The sequence below is a fragment of the Micromys minutus genome (genome assembly GCF_963924665.1).
Source record: "Micromys minutus genome assembly, chromosome: 2".
NCBI classification, from domain to species: Eukaryota; Metazoa; Chordata; class Mammalia; order Rodentia; family Muridae; genus Micromys; species Micromys minutus.
In genome coordinates, this window is record NC_137971.1 from 40526992 (window position 1) to 40539717 (window position 12726).

Genomic DNA, 12726 nt, shown 5'->3' on the forward strand with positions numbered 1-12726 from the left:
TTATGGCATCCCTGTCATAAGTTTGTCACTGCTCCAGGTGATGGAGGTTGGGGAAATCAAGAGCATTGTGCTGAATTTACCCCCATTCTATGCCATGTTTACCCGAGTCATAGTTCTTGAGATGTGGTCTACTTCAGGCATTGAACTAGGCGTTTCCCTGAGACGTATCTCAGTTGGATACTACTGATAATTATAGGAAGGCCAACCATTCTAGCCTTGAAAGACTCTAATTGGTAAAAGTTTCTTTTCAGATCAGCTGAACTATGTCTCACAGTAACTTTTCCATGAGCTGCCTCTGAAAAGCCCGCCGGAGAGAACCTGTTTCTCTAGCATATGACGATGTTCACATATCTGAAAAGATAAACTCCGCTTATCAAAGCATCCTCAGGAGAAGCAAACTGCCCAAGGAAAGAGAATAAAATAAACAAAGGGCTAATGTGGAGAGTCTAAAACCCAAGCAAGAATCGACCCGAGCATAGAGTTCCCAAGGATTTCAGTCCAATGCTAGTTAACACAGAGGCCAGCTATGTGCTGCGGGAATAAAATTAGTTAGTGCAGCAAAGTCAAGGATTACAGGCACAAATGTCTTACAAAACTATCAAACTTTTTACCTCTTGCGGCTGCCTTAAGTGGTCTCTGGCTTGTGTAGCACATTGTTCGGTTTCCTTCATTTTCATTTTCTGATGTATATAAGGTTCTAAACCTTGTTTTTTTATAAAGAAAAAATTAGAAAATTGGTTGAGATGTGTTACATTCAAATCACATTTCCCAAATACAAAAATCTGGACACAGTACATTTATTTAAACTTAGACATAGTTTTCTCTATTTTTAGTTTCACTTTTTTCCCTTTTTTTCTTGAAATGACTGAAAACTGTATACTCTGCTTCTGTACTTCTATTGTTGCATCAGAGTTATAATAGCTTCTGCTTCTCTTTGGAGACTGTATTTATTATTATAATTATCATTATCATTATTACAAGGCATGCCCATATAGCATTTGCACATGAAGGTTACAGGACAACTTTGCAACATCACTTCTTCCCTTCCACTTCTGCACAGAATTAGGGACTAAACTCATTTCCTTCAGCTTGTTCTGTTCAGTGAGCACCTTACCCACTGAGCCACCCCACCTACCCTAACTTTTACTTCTCTGTCAAAGTCAGGAATTAAATAATCCATGATGCTTTTCTAGACACAGTCAGCAAAGTTTTATATTCACTATCTCCTGCATTATATTCCTATACTTTAAAATATATGGAATTTAGTTGTAAGTTAGTAATCCTTCCTTCATAAGAGCATGAAACACAAGAGTACAATAGACAACAACAACAAAAGACAGAGAAAAAAATGGATGTCATCAATAAGCTTAATTTTTGTGCTTTTCTTAGACTAGATAAAGAGATGTTATTTTATTATTATGTTTACACCTGGTACCTATAGAGCTAAGAGCTGTAACAAATATAAGAGACAGTAACTATATTTTTCCATGTGATTTTGCTCTAGATAAAACTATGTAAAAAATACAAAGAAAGCTATTGTCATAAGATAAAATTGCAATAAGTATAATTTCAATGACAGTGCTATATCATGACTAAAAATATTATAGAAAATACATTTTATATTTTCATGGGATGCTTAGAACTTTTATGGGCTCCCTGAGAACTGGAGCTCTAACTCAGTTGATAGTTGTCCCAGTGTGCATGGGCTCTGAGTTCAATCCCCAGCACTGCATAAACAGGTATTGCAATGCATATCTGAAACCATGGCATGCAGGAATTAAATGCAAAAGGAGCAGAAGTTCAAGGTCATCCTCAGCTGCACATTAAGTTTGAGGCCAACCTAAGATACTTAAGCCTGTGATTTGGAAAGGAAAAGAAAGAGAACCTTGTAACTCCCCAAATTTTATTTCCTTACCTTTTTTCCAATTATTTCTTAAGATGTTTCAAAAGAAATAATAACATGTTTAAATTTAATATGTGTTCCAAGGATGACACCAAGGCTCAACAGATCTGTCAAGCCATTGGGGTCAGGCAGATTCCCTGAACAAGATTCCTCCCAGACCCTGCTGATATACATATCTTCTTATCTGAAATTCACTGAAAAGATCATAGTATATTTAAAAATAATGGTCTATGATCTAAAAATAAGTATAAAGAATGAAATGGTGTCATTTGTGGAAAATGGTCAGAAGTCAATGAAGAAAGTGTGGTAGTCCGAATGAAAATGGCCCCCATAGACTCAGGAAGTGACATCACTGGGGGTGTGGCCTTGCTATACTAGGTATGCCCTTGTTGGAAGAAATATGTCGATGAGGGGGTGGGCTTTGAGGTTTTAGAAGCTCAAGCCTGGTCTAGTGGCTCTCTCTCTTCCTGCTGACTCCACAGACAGATGGGGAGCTCTAAGCTACCTCTCCAGCACTATGTCACCATGTCTGTCTACATGTCACATGCTTCTTCCTGCCATGACAATAATGACTAAACCTCTGAACATAGGCCAGTCCCCAATTAAATATTTTCCTTTATAAAAGTTGCTGAGGTCATGGTTTTTCACAGGAATAAAACACTAACAAGAAATCAAAGCAGGGTAGACCGGGAAGGACAGATATCAAAGATTTTTCTCATCTGTTAACTCTAGATTTTTAAGAGCATAATAGTAGGGTGAGAACTCTGTTGAAAGACAGACCACACCTAGAGTGAATGGTGGCAGGAAAGGTAACTAAATATGACTGAAGCAGATTGTACACACGTACAAAAATATCACAGTGAACACATTTTTAAATTACTACTTCCTAAAAAAGTATAAATTAAACACAGGTTATACTGCTTATAAAATACAGATATTATTTAACTAAATATAACATTCGTAAATGAAGAGAGATGATTCATCCTAGACTTCTGTCAAGGTTTTTGTTTTTCTGTGCTTGCTTCATGGCTTGCTTATGTTTTCACTATGGTGAAAGGTCTCACTACATAACCTATACTGGCCTGGAAGACACACAGTCTTCTTGCCCGAGGCTCGAACATGCTCAAATTTTTTTCGGGGAATCATAAACTTGCTAGAGTTGTGTTTTAGGTGTGGGTTTAACATAGGTAAAGGCACAATCTCTTATAACCTGTGATTAAGGGAAGACAGCTAAGCTTCTGAGCCATACTTGTGACCCAACATCATTCCCATTTAATTTCTAATGCTCCGTATCCATTTGGTCCACACTGGCTTCATAGAGGGTTGATTCTTAAAAACAAAACAGGGTTCACTTGCTGCGCCATAATGTTTTTTTTTTTTTTCTGGACAGTCTGATTTCCTCAAGTGTGCACCATACATCACAGGATGCCTCATATCACCTCTGTCTCTTTCAGACTGGAGGCCAAGAGCATCCCCTTTATTTTGCCCACAAAGCATGCCTGCAGATTTGGCCAAGGGACCAATGGCCCCTGAAGAGGGCAAGGGGTTAGGATTGGTATGAAAAGTTGCCACTTAGTTGAGGACCATGTAGCATAAACCAAGGAGGGTTTATGATGTAGAAGACTCTGCAGTATCTACCAGGGTTTAATATTTAGTGTCCTAAGTAATTTCAAACGTGTGTTTTTCTTGATCACATGCTTTCTTCTTTAAAAAGATATTCGAGTGTACAAAGTTCAAAGCTGTATTTGTGTGTGTTTCTGGTCACAATCTGTCTCATCTAACTTTACTCCTCATGCTATGCCTTGCGTGCAGCTCTTCCCCGCACATCCTATTAAGTTTAACTGGCACTTGTCCACTTGTAAATACCTCATGTGGGCCATGGTGAATAACCAACAATGGCTGACCTTAGTCCTTACCAGTATTGCATGAGCTTTAATGGTTCTGAAAATTAAGCAAACTCCCCTCCCTATAGGTCCAACTGAAGGACCCGATTTAGCGCAAACACTCCTAGACTATAAAAGATTATCTATATTTTAATAACTCTTTTCTATATCCTGATAGCAAGTCCTTTCAGCAATGAAACGTTGTCCTTTGCAAAAGTATCATAAAAGGAGCAAAGAGCTGTTTCCCTCAGAGGCTTCTGCAATCTCTCTGTACCTCATGTCTACTCAATAGAACAATAGAAACTACCAGTAGTTTAAACACTACTCCCTAGAGGATTCTGCCAGATGCTGGGGTCTAAGGCTACAAATTACATACCTATCTGGCTGAAGGTGGACACAGCGAGCCAGTTCTTGTTGTTCTTTACAGTGGTGTTGGTTTCTCGTGGCTCTGAATTCGATTGGTCACTTTGATAGCAGGCATTGACTGTTATTACCTGGAGAGAAAGTCACTTGGTCAAATAAAATGACTGATCTGAATAGTTTACGTTATGTTAATAGAAGCACACAGTGGAAGTCAGTGACGAACCTTGAAGACTTAGGAGCCCCACCATTCAGGCTAGTAGGACACACAAGACTGTGTACATTTGCTCTGCAGTTAAAATTAAGAACCAAAATGTGGAGTGGGACCTGAATGAGCATCAGAATCACTCCGGACTCAGGAGCAGTCATTAACCTGCACCCTCAGGATTTCTATTCAGAAGGTCTAGGGAGAGGTGGGACTCGGATCTCTAATGAGTTCCCAAGGGAAGCTCATACTGCTGATTAGAGATCATATTTCAAAAAACACAGATATAGAGAGGGGGAAATATTTAAATTCAAAGTACTTGCATTGGAAGTCTGCCCCACCAGAACTTGTACAAACTTCGTTGTCTCCAATATTAAAGTAGTAGATAGCTGAAATCTACTTACCTGTTTACATCTTTCCCAGGGAGAGACAATAGGCAAACTGGTAAATTTCAAGACAATGAATGTAATGTTGAGCACTTGAGCTCAGATCCAATTTCTAGTCAAACTCAGACCATTTGAAATATTCTAAACTAAATATCGTTAAAATGTTTTTCCATAGGATTCCCATAGGCCATGGTATTGACTGTGATGGTAGCTGTCCTTATTGAGCTAATGCTCTCCCCTAAGAGAGGACTTTATATCATTGTCTCCCATTCTGTCTTTGCTTCTGCTTTTTATTGTATTTAATTTGGGGAGGGGGTGAATTTTATCCACCTGTACGATATGTCATTTCCAATTTTAAATTCCACCCACACTCCCAACTTCTTCTCAAACACATGACTTCTTCTTTAATTATTGTTACATATATGTGCATATATGTGTGAATGTATGTATACATACAATATGCTGAACCCATATAGTTTTTCTCATATATGTATCTGTTAAGAGTTGGCCAGTTAAATTACTTAGTTAGGGGCTTGTTTCTGAAGAAGCCTGATTCTCCCTTTCTCCATAGTCACCAATTGCTTGTAACTCTTTATCTAGGGATAGGTCCTTGTGCAATATCCCCCATCCATATTGGCCTACCAACTAATGTTATTGTGAAGATCTTGTTTAGGCGACAGTATTTTTGAGATTTCATGAATGCAGTTGCCCTGGAATATACCTTAGAGCAGACATCTTGGTTCTCTCATTCTTACAACCTTTCTGCTTCTTCTTTCAAGATCTTCCCTGAACCTTGAGTTTCATGTTGCATTGCTGGATATAAATTAGCTGCGGCTAAGCACCCCATGGTCAGCCGTTCTCAGCATTTTGACCACGTGTGGGTTTCTAGAATGGTTTCGGTCTACTTTGTAAAAACTTCCATTGACGAAGACTGAGGAGTAAGGTACTTCAAGTTGTAAAAGATCATAGAAGCCAACAGAGAACATTGCACCAGCAAAACTATCTGCCATTGTTTGAGAAAGAAAACCTTTCCAAAGTACAAACATACTTTAAAAAAAAAATTATCAAATAAGCTCTACAGAGAATTCTGAAAGCCATAGTGCAGACTGAAGATAAAAACAAGCATCCAAGAGATTAAATAAAAATAACAAAGTGAGGTCTAATATCCAATATATACAAAGAACTCAAGAAGTTAGACTCCAGAGAGTCAAACAATCCTATTAAAAATGGGGTACAGAGCTAAACAAAGAATTCTCAATTGAAGAATATCAAATGGCTAAGAAGCACCTAAAGAAGTGCTCAACATTCCTAGACATCGTGGCAATGCAAATCAAAACAACCCTGAGATTCCACCTCACACCAGTCAGAATGCCTAAGATCAAAAACTCAGATGACAGCAGATGCTGGAGAAGATGTGGAGAAAGAGGAACACTCCTCCACTGTTGGTGGGGTTGTAAGCTGGCTGTAACTCTGGAAATCAATCTGGTGGTTCCTAAGAAAATTGGACATAGTCCTTCCTACCTGAAGACCCAGTTATTCCACTTCTGGACTATACCTCAGAGGTGCTCCAACATACAATAAGAACACATGCACCACAATGTTTATAGCAGCCCTATTTATAACAGCCAGAAGCTAGAAAGAACCCAGATATCCTTCAGGAGATGAATGAATACAAAAATTGTGGTATATTTACACAATGGAGTACTACTCAGCTATTAGAAACAATGACTTTATGAAATTCCTAGGAAAATGGATGTATCTAGAGAATGTCATCCTGAGTAAGGTAACCCAGTCACAAAAGAGCAGACATAATATGCAGTCACTGATAAGTGGATACTAACCCCAGAAAGCTCTGAATATCCCAGAAACAACTCAGAGGCCATATGAAGCTCAAGAAAAACAAAGGCAAAAAAGTGAAAGCCTCAGTCCTTCTTAGGAAAAAAAAAATAAGTATATAGCATCCTCTCAGAGTGTGGTACACCTGGAACTTAAATCATTAATAATCCAAGAGCTAAGAATATGGCCTTGTGGCAATTTTTGGTATCCAAAGATCATTATGCTTAATCTATACACACCAAGAAAACTCTGACGGTTTCCATGTTACATTCAGTTCTACATTTACTTTATGCTGATGGTAACTAGTAAGATTTCAGTGCATACTATCAAACCTCTAAAAGAATTAAGTAGTGACAAAAATATATTCATATAGTGTTATGCCAAAATGCTTTAAAAAATCTGTACATTTATCTCTTTTTTAAATAAAGTTGTAAGAAAAAAAAAGAAAGTACTGAAATTGAATTTTATAATTGAAATCTCAGTATATCAAATATACAGTAGACAGTCCCATCAGTAGAGTGGATCAAGCATAAGATAGACCAAGAGGTGTTGAACACCAAAAAGATGAATGGGAATACCCAAATAACACCAAGGATAAAATAATAAAACATCAAAAGAACACATGGGATAGAAGGTATCGGGAGAGGAAACCAGGAAACGAGATAATACTTGAAATGTAAATAAATAAAATATCCAATAAAAAAGAAAATAATAAAATATATTCTGCATGTCTAAAAAATTATCTCTAATCTTTACACACCAAAAAAACTTTGACTATTTCCATGTTACATTTTGTTTTACATGTACTTTATACTCATTGTAACTAGTAAGATTTCAATGCATACTATCAAACCTTTAAAAAGACCAAGAACTGACAAAAATATATTTATATAGTTTCATGCCAAAATGCTTTTTAAAAAATCTGTACATGTATCTCTGTTTTATTTAAATAAAGTTGTAAGAAAAAAAATAACAAAGCTATAATTACTGAAATACAAAGTGGGGCTAAAAATACAAATAGCAAAATAACAATAATAATAACAAAAATTACATCAATCAACAGGTACCTTTCAGTAATAAAAGTAAATATCAATGGCTTCAACTCCTGCTCACCTAAGGACAGTCAGCTATATTAAGAAACAGAATTCATCTTCCTGTTTTCTACAAGGAATTCAATTTACCTTCAAAGACAGGTATTGTCTTAGAGGAAATAGAAGAAAGACATGTCCCAAGCAAAAGAGATCAGGAAGAAAACAGCTGCCTCTGCCCTAATATCCAATAAAATAGAAATCGAACCAAAACTAACCAGAGGAGTAACCCCGAGGGAACAATTCACCGGAAACACATTGCAATCCTAAACACATATGCATCAAACATTTGTGGATTCAATTCCATAAAAAGCATAATACAAGATATAAAAGTACAAGTAAAGACTAGCTCAATAATGGTGGGGGATTTGGGCACCCCACTTTCTCCGTAGACAGGCCATCTGGACAAAACATAAAGGGAAAACATCAGAATCGAGCTACAGACATCAAATGGACTTAACACGCGAATTTTCCATGCAAAGACAGAAGAATGCACATTTTACTGAGAAGCCCATGGAAGCTTCTCTAACATGGACCACATCTTAGGACACCAAACAAATTTTAACAAATTCAGAAAATGTGAAACAATTCCATTTGTTTTTTCTACCACAATGCAATGAAGCTTAAGATCAACACTAAATGAACCCCCAGTAATTACACCAACTCGTGAAGATTAAACAGCACAGTACTAAATGATGAACGGGTCAAAGAAGAAATAGAAAAAAGAAGTCAAAAGATTCCTGGTACTAAATGAAAATGAAAACAGAACAAACAAAGCAAACCCCCAGGCATAGTAGAAGCTGTTCTAACAGGGAAACTCATAGCTCTAAGCCCTGACGCTCAAAATGCTTTAAAGGCACAAATGAATGACTTAATGATACAACTTAAAAACTGGAAAAACAAGAACAAACCAAACCCAGTAGTCAGGAAGGAATAATAAAAATCAGAGTAAAAATTGGTGAAAATAAACAAAGTATAATAATACAAAGACTCTGGAAATCTAAGAGCTGGTTCTTTGAGAACGTAGGCAGATAGTTGGGCCCAACTTACCAAAAGAAAGAAAGGAAGCCAAATTAACAGAAGCAAATATAAACAGGAAAATATTTCAACAGACACCAAAGAAATTCTGATTATAAAAGAATAATACAAAAACCTGTACTTCATTAAGTAGAAAATTGAAAAAAAATAGACAAATTTCTAGATTCATGCAAACTACTAATGTTAAGCCAAGGCCAAATGACTAACAACTTAAACAGGCCCATAACAGATCAAGGGATTAAAACAGTGATAAAAAGCCTTTAACTGCTTCTTACTATGGTAACAAAGATAGATGCATATTTCAAAGCATCAGTTTATTTGGAAAAAAGTGTAAACAAAAAAAAAATAAAAATAAAACATAAAAAAAAACTGAAAGGAAGTGAAAACTCACACAATTAGATTCGTTCCGACAAGGTATTGTGCTTAATAGTCATTGGACTAACATGAAGGCAACCTCAGAATTCACAGAACTTAGCTAATGTATGCTTAGAGGGGATTGTGTAACACTGAATGCCTGTCTCCATCCAAAATAAATGATCCAACATGTACATGTGTGGGATTACCAATGAGTAAATTAAAATATTACTTTTAAAAAATGGAAACTCCCAAATCATTAACCAAGTTTTCTAACTTAAACTAGAAAGAGAAAAATCAAGTGAGACTCAAAGTAAACTGAACAAAGGAAATAGAATTGAATTCAGGGGGAACAATCAGTAAAATTGAGTTGGTTTTTCAAAAAAAAAAAAAAAAAAACAACAACAAAACAAAACAAAAATCCCTAGATCTAGGCTAATCGTGAAACAAAGAAAGAAAATATAAATTTCTAATATTCAGAATAAAGGGACAGTGTCACTCTGAGTCCTGCATGAAGCGATAAAATAATATCAGAAGATATCCCACTGAGGCTAGTGGCACAACCTATAATCACAGCTTCTGGGTCACAGTGGGGGAGAGTAACATGAGTTCCAGGCCAGCCAGGGCTACACACTGACACCCTGTCTCAAAGACAGATCTGGGGAGAGGGGGGAGGGGATGAGCGTCTTATAAATAATGCTGTGCCAACACATAAGATCACAGACACTTGTCCCAACTAGTCAAAATAAAGAGATGACCCAAATTACCAGGCACAGAAATGAACAGGAATCATTAACTGAAATGGATAAAGTTTTTAAGTACAGAAACAGACAAAGCCGACTTTTAAATTTGATAATCTAAATAGCCTTTGTTCTATCACATATACTTAATGGGTAGTTAAAAACTTTCCCACAAGAATAACGTTATTGGACAATATGGCTGAATATGTAACATCAAAAGATTGCCAGCTTTTCACAAACTCACAAGGAACACTGAAGATATATACCCAATGTAGCACATGATCCTGGAATAATTCGCACACCCAAACCAAAGCTATGGGAGCAAGGGAACTAAAGGCAATGTTCCAGGGACACAGGGGCTAAAACGACCAAAATTATTATCACATATAAGCATACATAGGTGGACAAGTGCAGCTTACCCAGTAGACTAGAGTATGCTGGTTTAATGCTTCAAACATTAACTCTGAAATTATAAAAATAACCTAACAAAGAAGCAAGCCATCTAAGTTGATGCACAATGAGATTGACAAATGCTGTATTTAATGGTGAAAGACAAAGCACATGCCACCAGGAGCAACAGAAGAAAAAGCAAAGGCCCTGGGTTCTGCCTCCATTACAGTTCAAAGATGTATATAAGGAAAAGATGCCAGCTCTCACCACCTCTATTTAACATGATACTAAATGTTCCAGTCAGTGTAATCAGGCAATAATAATAATAATAATAATAATAATAATAATAATAATATCAGATTAAAAAGGAAGAAGTAAAACTATGTTGTTAATATCATCTCTGACATAAAACATTCTAAATAAATTACCAAAAGCAAAAGTGAGTTTGGCAAAATTGTAAAATATAAGACCAAAGTTTTACACACAGACATATACAAACATATATATATATATATATTTATATATATATATACAAACATATATATATTTATATATATATACACACACATCACAGTCATTATATATATATAAATATATATATATCATAATCATAAATTTGCTGTTTTAAAGTAACTACAATCATAAGAAAACTTTAAATTTTGATACATATTTTTAATACTTAGATATACATGTAACAGGAGATATTCAAGACCTGAATGCTAAAAGTTACAAAGAATTACTGAGAAAAAGTTTAAAAGGCCTGCTAGCTAGCTATATATTGCTTCCATGAATCAAACACCTAGTTGTGGTTAAGACGTCAATTTTCCCACAACTGGCATGCAGATTCACAGCAATTCTGTTCCAAATCCCAGAAGGCTTCTGTGTGAAAAACTGAAATCTGAGACTAAATTTATATATAAATGCAAAGAACATAAAATAGCCAAATCATTTCTTGAAAAACGAAGGATTTCTTTTATGCATGATTTCACGACTTATAAAGTTTCAGTAGTTGAGATAGATTTAGTATTGGCATGGGGATAGACAGAAATAGAGCCACACATACTGTGGGTCTGTAGAGTCAATTAGTTTTTGACAAATGTTAAGGTAATTCAATAGAAAAAAAAGTCACGTTTTTACAAAAAAAGATGATAGAATTTTTGATATCCATATGGGAGAGAAAATTCAATCCTTTCTTGTCCCCATATACAAAAATTACCTTAAAATAGACTGTAGAGCCGATGGAGAAACTGAAAGTGTAAGCATCCTATCAGAAAACAAGAGATAGTGTCTTAGGTTTAAAGTCTTGGGTTTGAGGGATAAAAGCAAATCTTTAGCCCCTGAAGAAAATAAAGTCAAATACTTAATCAAGAATTTAAAAGTAATTCTCTGCTTCTGACAATTGTTCTGACCATGAAGAGGAGAAAGGGTTCGCACGAACAACCATGAGAGCTGAGGACACACACACACACAGTACGCTCTTAAAACTTCACAGTAAGCAGAGCAACTTCAATGTTCTACAAAAGACCCAGAGATACATCTCAATGGACACGTGGGAAGTTTCATAAGAGCCTGCCTAGGTCAGTACTGACTAATCAGTCTCACAATGACGTAAACTACAGGGCCAACAGAATACCTGGGACGAAGGCTGAGCATCATGCAGACAGGTGTGGAAGCAAAACACCTGATGTACTCATAATCCGCAGGTGGACACAGAAAGCCACATGGTGGCGTCTTTGACAATTACATACCACAGAATACTGACCTTCCTCCACTTCCCAAGTACTTACCAAAGAGAAATGAAAGCAAATGTTCATGGAAAGACACAAGGACTCGCTCAGGCTTTATTAGACTAGCCCAAGATGGAAACGACCCCACTGGCTTTCAGCTTGTGAACAGATAAACGAGTCACAATGTGTGTCTTCACCCCTCCTGGTACAAGGTTAACATGTGTACACAAAAGGAGCCCAGTGGAGTGATGAGGCCACAAGCTCAGTTGCTCAAACAGTAAAGCACAGCAGGAGGAGGACTTACCGGAACCTGGAGTCCCTGCGTCTTCCTCTTTTTCTTTGACAGGCTCCGGTTCTTGGTTAGCAGTTTTGTTTTGAGCCACGTTGACCCGGTCTCTGAGGATTTTGAATGGCCTGGAAGGAAAGGGTGTACATGAGAATGCTGAAGGCAGTTGACAGTGACGATTTCGTTTTAAAGGGGGAGGGGGAGGACGGTGAGGAAACAAGAAGAATGATTCTACTCTTAATAAACACAGACATTTCACAACAGTACCGAAGCAAGTGACACTTATAAAAAGAACTGTTTGCTCCTCACTCAGCCATAAATGAATGTCTTTATCACACTCCTCCCTGTCTGTACTTGCTAGTTTTGTGTCAACTTGACACAATCTGGAGTTATAGAGAAAGAAGCCTCCCTTGAGGAAATGCCTCCATGAGATCCAGCTGTAAGGCATTTTCTCAACTAGTGATCAATGGGGGAGGGCCCAGCCCATTGTGGGTGGTGCCATCCCTGGGCTGGTAGACCTGGGTTCTATA

General features: G+C 36.9%; 1 protein-coding gene across 1 annotated transcript in view; it reads right to left on the reverse strand.

Annotated features, from left to right (window-relative positions):
• The window catches only part of TRPM6 (transient receptor potential cation channel subfamily M member 6), a gene marked incomplete at both ends in the record, with an annotated part of 141027 nt that overhangs the window by 24490 nt on the left and 103811 nt on the right, over positions 1-12726 (reverse strand). The window contains 3 exon segments of the mRNA XM_080912911.1: positions 612-703; positions 4163-4280; positions 12215-12324. Coding sequence (XP_080769037.1) covers positions 612-703; positions 4163-4280; positions 12215-12324 — 320 coding nt within the window.